We start from the raw sequence: 15811 nt of genomic DNA, 5'->3' as shown, positions 1-15811 counted from the left end.
TTTTGTGGCCTAACATATAGTCTATCCTGGAGAATCTTCCATGTGAACTTAAAATAAATATGTATTCTTCTGTTTTTAGGTGGAATGTTTTGTTTATATCTGTTAGGTCCAGTTGGGTTATATTTTTGTTCAGCTCCTCTATTTCCTTGTTGATCTTCTGTCTGTTCTATCCATTACTGAAAGTAAGGTATTGAAGTCTCCTGCTATTATTGTAGAGCCATTTCTCACTTCAGTTTTCTTACTCTTTGCTTCATGTATTTTGGAGCTCTGATGTTTGGTGCATGTGTATTTATAATTGTTATGTCTTCCTGGTGAATTGACCATTTCATCATTATATAATGTCCTTCTTGGTCTCTTTAACTGTTTTTGACTTAATGTATTTTTTTAATATTAGTATTGCTGTCCCTGCTCTTTTTTGGTTACTTCTTGGATGAATATTATTTTCAATCCTTCTACTTTCAACCTATGCATCTCCTTAAATCTAAAGTGAGTCTCTTATAGATAGCATATAATTGAATCCTGGGTGTTTTGTTTTCATTCATTGGGCCAATATATGCTTTTTGATTGGGGAGTTTAATTTGCCACTTAAAGTAATTACTGATAAGGAAGGACTTATTGTCATTTGTTTTCTATATGCCTTAGCTAAATGAAGGACAAAGGGTCCTTCATTTCCTTCATTACTACTTTTATTTGTGTTTAGTTGATTTTTTCAATGACATATTGTGATTCTTTTTTCATTTCCTTTTGTGTACACTCTATAGATATTTCCTTTGTGATTACTATGGTGATTACATGAAACATCATAAAGGTATAACAGTCTATTTTAAACTGATAACGTGTTATGGGCTGTATTGTGCCCTCCCAAAAAATTCATGTTAGTGTCTTAACCTCCTGTACCTCAAATGTTACTGTATTTGGATATAGTGCCTTTAAAGAAATAATTAAGATAAAGGGAGATTCATATAGATGGTCTTTAATCCATTATGACTGGTGTCCTTATGAGAAGAAGTGATCAGGATGCAGAAACACACAGAAAAAAAGACTATATGAAGAAAGAGTGAGAAGATGGCCATCTACAAGCCAAGGAGAGAGGTCTCAGAAGAAATCAACACTGCTGACACCTTGATCTTGGACAATGACAAAATAAATTTTTGTTGTTTAAGACACCCAGTCTGTGGTACTTTGTTTTGTCAGCCCTAGAAAACTACTACATCTTAACTACAGTCACATACAAAAACTCTACTCCTTTGTACCTCTGACCCCCAACACTTTACATTATTGATCCCACAAAGTTCATCTTTATATATTGTATACCCATTAACATAGATTGATAGTTATTCTTTATACTTTTGTCTTTTAAACCCTATAAAATAATTGAAAGTAGAGTTAAGAATCAAAACTACAATTGTGCAAGATTTTATATTTGCCTGTGTGTTTACTTTTACCAGAGAACTTTATATTTTTGTATAGCTTTGAGTTACTGTCTAGTGTCCTTTTGTTTCAACTTAAAGGACTCCCTTTAGCATTTCTCCTAGGGCAGATCTAGTGGTAATTAACTCCTTCAACTTTTCTTTATCTTTGAATGTCATAATTTCTTGCTCATTTTTGAAGGACGGTTTTTCTGGATAAGATATTCACAACTGACTGTTTTTCTTTTAGCACTTTAAATATATCATCCCAGTGCATTCTGGCCTGCAAGGTTACTGCTGATAAATCCACTAATAATCCTTTAGTGGCTCTCTTGTATGTAACATCACTTTTCTCTTGCTACTGTCAAGATTCTCTCTTTGTCTTTGACAAACTGTCTTTGGTTGTTTGATTTTAACATGTCACATTGTGGATCTTTAATTTATCTTACTTGGAAATCATTGAGCTTCTTATATTGTATGTCTGTTCTCAAATTTGCGGAGTTTTTGGCTATTTCTTCATTCCTATCTCTCTTTCTTCTTCAAGGACTCCCAGAATACCTATATTGGTTCACTTAGTGGTATGTCATAAGTCCGTTAGGCTCTGCTCACTTTTCTTCTTTATTTTTTTTGTTGTTGCTGTTCCTCATGCTCAATAATTTCAAGAGACTTGTCTTCAGGTTTGCTGATTCTTTCTTCTGCCTGATTAAATTTGTGTTAAACCCCTCTAGTAAATTTTTCCATTCATTTTTTGTGTTTTTCAACTCTAGAATTCTTATTTCGTTCTATTCTTAAAAAATCATTTCTATCTTTTTGATGATATTCTCATTTTATTCCTAAATCAGTTTCCCTATTTTGTTTATTTGTCTGTCCATGTTGTCGTCTTTGAGCTTACTGAGCATATTTAAAGTAGTTGTTTTAAATTTTTGTCAAGTAAGCTAGAGACCTGAGTTTTTTTAGGGTCAGTTTCTGGATATTTATCTTGTTTCTTTGAATAGATTATGTTTCCCTGTTTCTTTTTATGCCTTGTCATTTTTTTTCTTGAAATTTTGGCATTTAAAAGCCAGCTACTTCTCCCAGTCTTTGAGGAATTGCTCCATTGCAGGGGAAGGCCTACACTAATTTGCCCAGTTTAAAGGATCAGGGTCAACTCAAACCTTTTCTGAAGATGTGTCTTCCCTAGGCCTGTGCATGTGCTTTTATTCCCATTCCCAATATACTTGGTTGCTTTTAAATATATTAAATTTCCTTAAGATTATTAGCCCTGCTTCTTAGAAGGCTTGGAAGTTCTTTTCTATTTATTTGCCCATAATCACTTGCCTCCAGGCACTCAGCACTCGTGGGTCTGCCGACCTCCTGCAGCTCTCACTGCCACTGCTTTGAGTAACCTCCAACTTGATATGCAAACTATGCCACCATTCCAGTCAGTGCTCCAAGTTGGGTGAGACAAAAATGAATCCCTCAGGGTGCCTGTAGACAAGCCAGAGCATTGCAAGAAACTTCCATTCTTTTCCTTCTATCCTGAAGGAGGAACTGGGAATTGGGCACCTTCCTCTCAATCGTACCATGCTGTACTGAGGAGGGGGGTGGGGCAAAGATGAGCAAAAGCATTGTGAATATTTGTACCATTTTGGGTATAGCTTTTTCTTAGTTTCTTGGGTATAGCTTTTTCTTCACATAGGCATTCACTTGGTCGCTGCAGCTTCTTAGCTGATTTCTAGAGTTCCCACAAAGCTACTCCAGTCCATCTATGGTTTGTTTAGTGTTTCCAGGGGGAACAAGGGCCTGGAGCTTCCTAGTTTGCCATCTTGATGTCACTCCCTATTATTTGTTAAAACTGCTTGTGAATCTGTAATTATCTCAAAATAAAAAGTTTAATTTAATTTTTAAAAAGAAGCTCAAATTTGCTTAAGTCCAAAGTATCTCTTTCAGCAGAGATATTTCTGCTAGGAACTTTGTGTCCAGTCTTTTTAATGTCATCAAAATTACCTTACTTTTGAGATCTGCCCCCCTTTCAGGCTAATATTTTTTTGGCACAAGGAAAACATGAGTAATCTATTCCTCCAGCTAAACTAACGCACTGTTTTTTTCCTTTTGTTTATTCAAGGTTCTGGTGTGGGATGTATAACCGCTTTGACAGAGGGCTGCAGCCCAAGCAGAGTATGTTAGAGAGCCTCCTGGAAATTAAGAAGCAGAGAGCAATGCTGGAGGCGGATGTGCACAAACTGGAAAAGGTGAGGAGAAAAGTCTTAGGAGATCCTCTTGCCCCTTCTGGGTAGGCCCAGCCCATTTGGAGTTGAATTGGTACTTGTGAGAAGCTTCCTGGCAGGCTTGTTATACTCTATGGCTTCCAGGTGTCCTGTGTCTACAAAGCTCTAAGGCACAACTCTTTCTTACTTCCCATAGAAAGTAGTAAATATCACACTCAGCTAGTTAAACAAATAGGTCGGTTCCTTTTTTGATCTGGTTGGAATTATTAGGAGGAAGAAGAGGGGATGACAGGGAAATTATACTGGCAATTGTTATCCATCAAGAGAATAAGAATAATATCTTGGGTGTTGTTGATGCAAAATAACCAATAACTGTTCTATAGATAAGAGAAATAAGGTGAGTTTTACTTGAGCCAGAGTGAGGATTATGACCTGGGATGGCCTTAGAAAGTTTTCTGGAGAAGCGTGGTTTTCAGTACAATCTTGGAGCTTTTTAGAACAACAAACATGCATTAAACACACCCAGGATACACTTTCAAAGTTTTAAAGAGGTATTCAGTTGTTAGCAGGTCAACATGACCCTGATGTTGAGAAATAGACTAATACAGGCATTACCACTAGGACGTTACCAATAGAGCTTAGGAAGGGAAGTATGCATTCTTATCTTAAGTGCATTCTTTAATAGTTAAAGCAGATGTACAATGTATGTTCAATAGGCCATAAGCCAGGCTTCTTTAGTTCAATTTGAATCAGTTTTGAACCCGAATAGTTACCCCATATACCTCAATACATGAAAATCTCTTGTCAGTGTACTGATAAGAATGATGAAATTGTTTATATTTCCAATTAGGAAAACCTTATAAAAATTCTCATTTCCTTCCCATGTAGATTTCAAACTTTGTTCATTGACTGGTCATGCTACATGTGATGATTTTGCATTATGATACTAGCAAAACCAAAGTCAGACACTTGTTGTTAACTACATGTTAAACAAGTCAACAAGGATTTCCTTTCAAAATATGGAAAATGCTGAGCTGCTTCTGGAATCTATGGATCCCTAAGGGTGTGTTTGAAGGAGAGGGAGGGGTACCTCTTAGAAAATAATTCTTGGAAAGGGTATGCTGTTTAGGAACTGGGCGTGGACCTACTTTAGGCCAGATAAGGTAAGTAAACAAATGTCCTTTTACTATGAAAATAAATGTGTTGTGATTATATCAGATCCCAAACTTGTGAATGTCCTCTTGGGAGGCAATAGTCAGTTACTTCGTTCCATTTAAAAGAAAAAAGAAGAAGAAGAAGAAGAGGCAAAACTGAAGGGTGACTTAAAATCAAAGGAAATAAGGGAAACAAGCAGCCCCAGGAGGATCAAGCCCTAAGCAGAACTGAGAAGTAAGGTAACTTTTTCCTAGGGTCTCCTGCCTCTTCCTTTAGTTATTAGCAGCCTTCTCCAGTCCCCCAGAGCAGGTCCCTACTCTAGATCCAGCCTTCTCACTTATTCTTGCCTAATTCTTGAGAGGGAATCAGCTTCATTCTACATAGAATCATATCACTCTCTGATTCTAAAGTAAATGAGTATGTAAGGCTTCATTTTAAAATATGTACATAACAATTATTAAAATTCTTTTCATAATACAGAGAATAAAAACAAAACTGGTCCATAATATTATTACCCAGATAACCCTGCTGATACTTATAAAAAGGCAGTACAAGTGTAAAGTTAGAATATAGAGAATACAAAAATGTACAAAGTGAAAAGTTTAAAGGTTCCCCCAGATACCTACCCATTCAGTTCCTCTCTCCAAGTGCTGTCACTGTTTTTTTTTTATATGTGCGATTTCCAGGAAAATAAAAATGATATGCCTATACCCTAAGGCAGGAGCTCTTAACTGGAGTCCATAAACCCATAGTTGTCCACAGATGCCCATTGGGGGATCTGTGAAGCCCCTGAAATTTTACCTTAAAACAGTGTGTGTGCTGTCTCATGTACACACATGTGCATGCATACAATTTTCTGAGAAGAAGATCCATCATTTTCTTCATATTGTCAAAGGTGTCTATGATCCCCAAAAACTTAAGAATCATTGTTGTAAAGTATCAGTGAATCATTGTGTTATCCTTGAAAGCGAAAATATCCATTGGAGGTAGCATGAGGTGGTAGACAGTGCATAGACTTTTGGCATTAAGAAGAGGCAGGATCAGATGCCAGCTCTACCACTTCCTAAATGTATGAATTTGGGTGACTTACTTAAATTCTCTGAGCCTCAGTTTTCTCATCTGTAAACTACATCTAATACCTAACTAATAGAATTCTTGTAAGTATAAAAGAAAATACTATAGGAAAAGAGACTGGCACATAGAGGTATTCAATAAATGTTAGTGATATTCTCCATTGCCTTCCCTGCTCCCAGTAATAAAATTGCGTTCATCAGAAAAGAGGACTTTTATACATACAAGACCCTTGAGGATCTTTAATGGTAGGGCTTTTAAAGCACTATGTCAAATGATAAAGAAAAGACATTTGGGGGTAAGGAGGGGACAAAAGGTCATTTGCTATCCTGTAAGTGACAGCAGGTAAGATTCCTGCAGGTCAATGTGGTATTTGCCTAGTTTTTTTCCTGTTTCTAATTCTTTTCAACCATTTCTTACTCCTGTGACAGAAACTGAAAGGTCATGATGAGCCACCAGAAGTCTGTACCTGTTCTCAGTTAGGGAATTTATTATCTCAGCATCTGGGAAGTCCTTTGACCAATCCTCTTGGCTTTATGGGTATCGATGGAGACCTGAATACCTTGATGGAGAATGGTACCCTGTCCAGGGAAGGAGGCCTCCGAGCTCAGATGGATCAAGTAAAAAGCCAGTGTGCAGATCTCTACTGTGACTATTGTGGAATCATGGGCAGCCTTAGGGCCATAAACATTTCTGGGGATGTGGGCTTCTCTGGAGACACAGGCAACTCCAAGGCCAAGGGCATCTCTGGGGCCATGGGCATCTCTGGCAACTCAGGTATTTCTGAGGCTATGGGCTTCTCTGGGGACATCAGCATCTCTGGGGCCATGGGCTTCTCTGGGCACATGGACATCTCTGCGGACATAGGCATCTCCAAGGCCACCATCAAGGAGGCAGACTATTCCAAGCAACAGTAAGCTACTCATCTGCTTCCATACTAGGTGCGCTTGCAGCACCCACAATGATCCTTGTTCCAAAGAAGGTTATGCTTTTCCAGTTGGTTTAAATGGGTGAGACCAGGGCACCTCTCTTCCCATTAAAAGTCTGGAATGGGATTTAGGGCCTTTACTGATTAAGTGACCAGTATATGCAAGCCAAGCAGCCCAGAACATAGGCAAAAGAAAGAACATGTTATTGTTCTAGAATGGGATTTAACTTTAGAAATGTTGCCTTTCAGCTGAGATATTAGGCTGGTTCCATTATTCCATTTTTTTTTAAATAATCAGCCTCCTCTACTTTTCCACCCTCATTGCTTTAGCTTGAGAACAAAGTGGAAATATTGTCACAGTGGAGAACTAAGATGCTGTTGAGGGGATGGAGAGACAGTGTGTGGCAGATAACTGAATTGCAGAAGGGTTTAAAAGAAAGTTTTACTTCCAGTTATGTTTAGTCATAGGATGTAAGCTAACATTATTGCCAATAGAGACCCCAACATTTGCCTGAGAAATAAATGAAAATGATCTTTAACTCTTAGCATGGGCGCATGGGTGCTTGGTGGTTTAGAACATATAAGGAAATAGTTTTATTAAATTACAACACTTGTTCTCCTCAACCCACAGCCCAGCTAGGTCTTGTAATACTCACTTAGTCAACTCCTTTTTTCACAGATAGCCCATAGGTAAACTTGCATCTGCTACATTCTAAAATGATCAATTCCAAATTAGTAGGGTCTGAATTAATAACATTGATTAATAGTTTCTCAACATCAGAAGACAACTGAAAATCTCAGTGCTTTAGACCCAGGCTTACACGTGGCCTATTTGCCCATCTGAGTTTTCCTTCTTAGGTATTTTTATGAAGACCAGTGGTTTTGCTTCTCTAGGCATGACATCAGGTTTGTAGATTTTTAGATACAATTGGCACTACTTTTAAAATCTAGTAGGTTTATCACCTTGTGCTAATGTACACTTTGGGAAAACAGTTCATTCTTATAGCAGGCCCAAATACCCCTGGGAGAAGATATGTGTTCCTTGTTGTTTAAACACTAGATTTTCCCCTTGGGGTTGATACACTTGCTGTACACTTTCCTATTAGATATTCAGTTATGATTTACCCACTTCCACATGCTGGAGTCAGGTAGGATTCAGGAAGTTTGGGTCATGCAATATATTGTCAACATTTCCGTTGCCAACAGAATCCAGATCCTCACCTAAGATGTGTATTCCAAATACTCCGTGCCTGGTTTAAGCTCAAAAATGATATGCGTTAGTGAAAGAGCCATCTCTGTTACTGCCACATCCAGTTGTAAACACAAACGTCTCTAAAGGATCACCTTATTAGTTACTTTTCTTTGTAAGAAAAGAAGTGCCTTTTAATTTAAGTGTTAGAAGTGGGAGAGAAGAACCAGGATAGTTCCTTTATTTCTTACCCCTAGCTAAACTGTGGACCAGAAAGAACCTTCCTCTTTAGAGGAAGAACTCTAAATCATTTTGGTTGTCTTTTTTTCATATGTAAATTGGAGCCATTTTTCTACTTACCTCCTCTTGGTAGCTGATTTAATTGTGTTTTTAAAGAACTAATTCATTTGAGTCTTTTACATTTATAAATATGGGCCATTTTTCTACTTACCTTTTCTTGATAGCTGCCTTGTTTCTGTAATTTTAATGGACTAAGGTGATTTCCTATTGTATCTTCTTTGTTCCCCCTCTTCCCACAATTTGGTCCTTGGCTTATACAACCTAAATCATCAGATGTTGCCAGTTGTTGTTTGACTCTTACTTCTGGAAAAAATTGGGATTTGTGCAAATAATTTTGATTTGGAGGCTTCATCTAACCCTGGTTTTGTGAAGGAAGTTGTCAAAGAGAATGACAGTACTAATCATCTGCCACAGTTGAATCTATTCTGGGTCTTGCTTTATTAAACCCAGGGCTTTCTCCCATATCTCAATCTGAATTTTACAATCTATTAACTAGCATGATATTCCAGATATAGTGTGTTAAGGTTGTTTTGGGGAAAGGAAAAAGACAAATGGCAAGACATAGTAATCTTTGCAAATAAAATTACTATCAAAGGTTTATTTCTACAGACCTGTACAAGGGCAGCACATAGTACCAAACCTTATTTCTTAAATCCAAAACAAAATTAATCAACAGTGAAAAGGTCTTTTCAATACAGTTATAACCTGAGAAGTGGTAAAGAGCCACACTGGTATTTCCAAAAGCAAAAACAAAATTTTCAAAAAGGGTGTCTTATTTTGTTAATGATCTAAGTCCATGGAATCAATTTCAGCCTAAAGATCTGTGAGGTCAATTTGTTTGGTCTTTTATTATTTTTATTCTCCAACATGTTCCATTGTTGCTTGTATATAACATACATGGAGCTAAGGAAAGCCTTATGAAGATCCCCTAGTTACTCTTAACACCAAACACTTCCCTGTTTCACAGTTGGGTTTGAAATTCTGAGAGAAGAAAAAAGTTCAGTGGAATCCAAATATTTATGTACTGGTAGAAATCCAGTGGCTATCAATAGTCAGGAGCCTAGCAATAGAGAATAGACTCCTGAAGGAAAGTTGCTAGGTGTACTAGAAAAGATGATCTATTAATGGCTTTCATTTCATACCTTCATATAGCACCTATGCTGTAAAAGAAATGTTACTGTCCTACCCTTCCAGTTCCCTGAGCAGAAATTCCATTCTCATGTGACTGCCCCACTTAAATAGGAAAGCAATTAACCTCTTGCCACTGTCTCATCCACTAACCTGACCTCTGCCTGTTTTCTACACAAGTTTCATGGACCTGGGGTCACTACTTCTCTTTTCTAAGCATGAGGCAGGCCCTGTGCCTGTGTTGTGGCCATGCTCAGATTCTGCACACCTTTTTTTTTTTTTTTTAAATTCATTAGTTATTTCTTAGTTTATAGAATGACAGATTCCTCCTGTTAATAAATAAAATAACCAAATAACCAACCTCAGTTAACAGCTAGTGGTCTGACTTTTTAAAGAATAGATTCAGGGATATGGTTTGCTATATGAAAGAAAACCTGAAACTCTATTTAGAGCTAAGAGGGCAAGAATGTAAAGCTTATGGTGCATGTACTGGGCACAGTTATCTTTGGAAAGTCACCCTAGAAATTGTGTTCAGTTACTACCAAGTCAGTTGTCATTTCCTGTCAACATGTATGGACACATTTTGTCTGAGACACACCTCATACTTCACTGAAAGTAAGATCTTTCCCTGAACCCTTCTGACCCAAAAGAATCCAAATCTTTTTAAGGGGCGCTTTTCAAACCAAATTGCTAAATATTTAAGCTTGACCCAATTTAGCAGAAGGAGAAGTTTAATAACTATGTCAGATCTTTGTTACATACTGGCTTTTATTAAACACATAACATCTTTTCCTGATGCTATTAAACTCTGATATACCACCAGGAAATCTTTCTAGGATAGCATTTCATAAAATGGCTTTTTTTCAAACAGTTGCACAGGGAAATGTAAATTACCTTTAAGAAAAATACTTCTCTCAAAATGGGTATACTATACTTTAGATTGGTTTGTACCTAGAAAGATTGTTCTCACTTTCCCTCTTAATTCCCAGTGTGTATGATTTAGTGATAGCTGTTGTACCAAATCTTTCCTCCACCCTCAGGCCACTCCCTCCCAGAATTCTATGTATAGTACAGGCAGATAGGATTCCAACCAAATATGTTTACTTTCTTCTAAGTGCCAAATCGAGACCTGACTTTTGATATAGTCATCTAAAATAAAACAAAAAGTAGACATGGATTAAGCCTTAAACTTTTCCCTTTGGGCTTATTTTTCTTATATAACGTGAAAAAAAATTCGTTTGGCTATTAGGTGACACCAAACAGACAAAAGACAACAGAAAAGATTTGGGGTTATAAAGGACTATTAGTTTGTTATCGTTTTAAAGGCAGTTCTGTTTTCAAAGCATTTGATGGCAGCCTGGAAGCTTTTCCAAGGCAAAAAAGAAAAGCAAAAAAAGTAATGTTCAAGCCATACTGAACATGTCTTCTCTGATACCCTGGCTGTGAGACCAACAGTCTGTGCCTTCCCCTTAAATAGGAAGTATTGGTTTTGTTACCAATCATGGCAGCCCATGTCTCCTTTAGATGTCAGTGCAAGTAAAAGCGTGTTACATGCTCTCATTTGTGACTTGTCTTCACAAAAGGCAAGTGTGCTTTAAAAGCAAGTGTCTGCTTTAGGCCCGTGTGTCTTGCTGGGGCTAAACAAAAACATGTTCAGAATTTGGCCAGTGTGAAACCAAAGTCCAGTGCTCTGTCCCTTGGTGTTTTCTAAAGCTTTGGGGGGAGGGGACTGAAAGCCTCTTTCTCTTCCAAAGCTTTATTGCCTTTCAACCATTTGTGTAGCTTTGTACTCTGACTCTTTAGAGGGCCCTACACCAGCCCTGACAGAAGATCAGTTGTGGAAAAGGTGAGTCGGGGAGGGCAGGAGGGAAGAGAAGGTAAAACAGAAATATACCTGGCAAGTTAAGCAAAGGAGCATATGCCAGTCCAGGATGACCAGCATTCTAGTTATTTAAGATTTCATGTGGTCCAGAAAATGTCCTCTTTTCCAGGTAGTACTGTGGCTGATGTATTTTCTTTTAAGGCTATCTTTTACATTAGCAGAAACTCTTTCATTAAGAATTCTCTGAGTTGCGTATTTTCTTTGTCAAGACTTTTCTCTGATAGGGTATGTGGTCCTGGATCTTTTTTTCTTTTAAAGGGTTAAGGATGGTGGGTGGTATTCTCTTCCCTTAATAAGTCCCTAAGGCAGATGAGTCTTGAGCCCCTTCTTTGCCTCTTTGTAGCTGAAACATCATTGGACCCCTCACCAGTAAGGTGAGAATATGTACACCAAAGTCACTAGGTGTTCACTGTTCAAATACCAATGTCACTGATCCCACCTCACATGCAATTGGACACACTGGTTCACATAAAGTATCTCCACCATCTCCGCCTCACTCACATTTGCAGACACCATTGTTTCTGTAATTTGTGAATGCCAATAGGCATGCAGAGAACATATTCTAGCTCTGAAACAGAGCATGTTCTGTATTCTAGTTAACAGTGCCTCAGGCTTAGGAACAGCTAACATGTTCAGTCTTTTTGGAATGTAGCTTATAGTAAGAGTATTTATGTATGTATATGTGTTTACTCTAACTTTAGTAGCATGTAGTCTCACAAGTCATTTGGGCATTCAGATGAAGAGAATTTATCTAAGAATAAAAATCTCTTTTAGTGCTAGACCTCTAACTTTGATATTGTCCAGCTAAGTGCCATGAGGACTTTAAGGTATGTTAAGCCAGAGATAACAAACCAAAGTGATGGTGAAACAATTGGCCTTTTCCCTGGGATGTATTGATCAGGCAGCTTTAGAAGTAGGATTCATTTATATGACCAATGTTGTCTGTAGTGTGTTAATGTTAGCCACACGTCTGCTTTGGACATCATGCACCTGATGTATAAATCAGAATACAAGCTGCGTAGGTTCTTTGAGAACCTGACTTTTCATTAGCCCCAGGTTTATAGAATGACACTGCCACAGCAGTTCAAGTCTGAACTTGCCAAGGTACAACAGTATGTATGATTAACCTTAAACTTCCTGTTGTGTGTTATCTTGAACCTGTCATACCACTGGGGTATGGGTGTGTGACCCCATCAGGATGTTCACTGCCATTTGTTTAGTCCAGGGCCAAATTGCTCACTGGCCCCCTTCTACAGTTGTGTTCCAGTTTGAAGATGTTTGGTTGATACAGTTTTTTGGTCTAAAATTAAAAACCTTCAATCTTTTATGTGTGTGATGTTGCTGTGTAATAGCTACAAATAAAAGGAAAAGTGGCATATCTTCAAAAACAAAAAAAGGTGCCCTGTCTGAGCCTGAATGGCTGAACCATCTTATTAAAAAGTAGGTTAAAGTATGCCCTGTTGATGTTAAAATAAAACAACACAGGTATCAGAGAGGATGCCTGGCTCTGGACAGCACTATGGAGTACAGGGTCTAGCTGCCATGGATCTGATCAGTTGTGAGGACAAGACTGACTCTAACTTAACTCAGAAAAGTGTGCTGTCTGACTGAATGCCAGTTTGTTCATTCACATTGGGAGATAGACCTGTCCAGGGATCAGGCTCTTCATCCCCTCCTCCAGGGTCCCTTCTCCCCCCTGCCCAGCAAGAATCCTCACACATGTAGCCTCATGAACTCAGGAGTTATTTCCTCCAGGCTGCAAAATAAGCCAGTGATCTCTCCTTGCCCCATAGCAGAGCCTCCCCTTCTGGGAACTCACATGCCCAGGGCCTCCAGTGAGTAGAACACAGAGAGACTTAGGTTCTAGTTCTGGCTTTGCCGTTTACTAGCTAACGTTAGCTAACTACCTATATGGTCTTGGGTAAGTCACTTCCCCTCCCTGAGCCTCAGAGGCCTCTTCTGAAAAATTGTGTAATAATTGTACTACTACACAAGGTGGTTTTGCAGATTAACTGAGCTAACATGTAAAGTATTACCTGGTAAAGTGCCCGACACACAAAAAAAGCAATGAAAATACATTAGTCATCCTCCTCCTACTTTCAATCCTGTTGCTGCTGATTAAACTGACCAATTCTTACTCTTAGGCTTCTTTTTTCCTCAGCTCCATTCAGGCCCCTTCCTACTCTTGACACATTGTCTTTAGACAATCAGATTACAATACAATAAGATTACAATACAATTTCTTAGTCATTCAGGCTACTGTTACAAAGTACCAGAGACTGAGTGGCTTATAAACAACAAATATTTATTTCTTACAGTCTGGAGACTGGGAAGTCCCAAGATCATGTTGCCAGCAGATTTGGTGTCTGGTGAGAGTTCGCGTTCTAGGAAACTATCTTTTTGCTGTAACCTCAGATGGTAGAGAGCAGAAAGAGAAACATGCTCTCTTATGACTCCTGAAATGGCACTAATCCCATTCATGAGGGTTCCACCTTCATGACCTCATCTAATCCTAATCACCTCCCAAAGGCCCCATCTCCTATTTGTATGGGGGGTAGAATTTCAATATATGAGTTTTGGGGGGACACAAACATTCAGTTAATAACAAGTGGATTAGGCTATGTCTCTCTTTTATAATTAACCAAGAAATCATTGTTCATTATATAATATTTTTAAAATACAGAGAACCAAAAAAATAAGCATCATAATTCCTCTATGAAAAGATAAATTTATATCCATGCATAGATAACAAAAATAGGATCATACTTCACACTCTTATATAAGTTTCTTGCTTAATTTAAACGTTTCCATGTCCATAAATATACATCAATATCATTTTTAGTAGCTACATAGTATCTCACTATATAAGCTATTGTTTATTCAACCAACTCCCTATTGTTTATCCAGGCTACAGCTCTTTTCCTACGATAAATTTCAATGTTGTCTTCCTGGACTATACCCTATTTCCCTTTATTGGAATTCAGCAACCTCCTTTCTGATTTAAGATATGCCCTTCCCTGAAGTGACCTATGCAGATGGATAATTCTATCTATCTGGGAAGATTTTTTTATACCAACAAACTGTCTAAGGGTAATTTGAGCTCCAGTTCTCAGTGTACTTTACTGTGTATGGGACATAAGCCTGAACTTGGAATCCATCTACTCTATAGCCCCAAGAACCCTCTGTGTTAGCTATAACCAAGCACATGGCAAGCTGGGTGCCCTATTTCCACAGCCTCCTGTTACCCAGTAAAGGTCTGGTTTCACAGAGGAAAAAGTGTCAAGGGAACGCCGTGAATGAGAAATCACTTCTGGGTGAGTATCAGACCCCCCACTTACTGTGTTTCCTGGTTTGCAAAACAATAATAATCTCTACCTTGCTAGTCTCACACTGTGATTGTGGCAACAAATGGAAATTGTCACTGCAAAAGCATTTTGTAAATTTGGAGGTGCTTTGCAAATATAAATTGGTATTATTAGTTTAAATCTTCAAATCCTGTCCAACTGAACCAGAACTACTTTATAGAAGCACGGAACCAAATAATCAAGAATTGACAGAGTATGCTTTTGGGCATTGGGGAAAAAAATGTCACTTGAGTATATGTAAGTCACAGCACATCTGAAAGGCTCCCTCATTTCTCAAGGACTTTGTTACCTTATGTTTAAAACAGGTGGTTTGAACTAGGTGATTTCTAGGGAAAGATTGAATACCTAATGAGTGGCTCATCTGTGCCAGGCCTTGAACTTGGAGCTTTAAATTTATTTTATGTGGCTTAAATAATCCTGTATCTGTAATATTAAATAGTCCTGTGTCTATGTTACCAAGCTAGTATGTAGGCTATCAGAACCCAAGACTTACTCTAAAATATTGTCTCCCTTTAGAATTTGTAGTATAAAATCTTATTGATTGCGCTTCTGGTCCAGACAAGATGCAGACTCATTCCTCACTGCTCCTTCCAACTAAGTACAATGATAAAGCCTGGAAATAATGCAAGAGGCAACCAAAGGTTTGGGACCCCAGGACTTAAGTAACAAGAGAAAAAGGCAGTCCAGGTTGGGTATTTCCTAACCCCCAACCTAACAACAGAAGGCAGCCCAGGTAGGCTCATTTCTTCCCCAGATCAAACAAGGGCCTCTGACAAGAGGTGAGCCTGGCAGTATCAGCAAGGGGGGTTGATCAAGACACTACCCTCCACTAATAATAATCAGCTAAGTGAAGCATTCTTCATCCCTGACCTTTCCTACCCAGAGACACTGGGGCAGCTAGGAGACTTCAACAAGAGAGGCCCTGCCACAACAAGGGCTCATCCCAGGAAGACCACTGGCAGGGGCGACCCTCTCAAAAGTAGGGACCAGCCAGGGAAGCCTCTGTCCTTTCAGGCTTGAGACTACTGTCCCCTACTGAGAAACACTGGGCAACAGGCCTGGGGAAAGCCCTTCCACCCTCTGAGGCAGCACAAGCAGAAACCAGTGGGAACTCCAGTGGCATCAGATAAATCAAGCAGAACAAAATATTACCACAAAGACTCAAACCTAAACTTCC

General features: G+C 38.6%; 1 protein-coding gene across 21 annotated transcripts in view; it reads left to right on the top strand.

The window, feature by feature from the left end:
• Nucleotides 1-15811, top strand: part of LOC103543242 (ankyrin repeat and SOCS box protein 12) — a 183578-nt gene that overhangs the window by 130498 nt on the left and 37269 nt on the right. For 10 of the 21 annotated variants that reach the window (XM_070605634.1, XM_070605632.1, XM_070605633.1 and 7 more), the window contains one exon: nucleotides 3514-3640. In XM_070605634.1, coding sequence (XP_070461735.1) covers nucleotides 3514-3640 — 127 coding nt within the window. Of the gene's footprint in view, nucleotides 1-3513; nucleotides 3641-4504; nucleotides 5011-6273; nucleotides 12595-14503; nucleotides 14584-15811 lie in introns of those variants that run through there. The other 11 variants (XR_011536120.1, XR_011536122.1, XM_070605637.1 and 8 more) reach the window with 5 other exon arrangements.

Source organism: Equus przewalskii, chromosome X, assembly GCF_037783145.1.
Source record: "Equus przewalskii isolate Varuska chromosome X, EquPr2, whole genome shotgun sequence".
NCBI lineage: Eukaryota > Metazoa > Chordata > Mammalia > Perissodactyla > Equidae > Equus > Equus przewalskii.
Note: the sequence above shows the minus strand (reverse complement) of the source record. Positions and strands in the feature narration are given on the sequence as shown.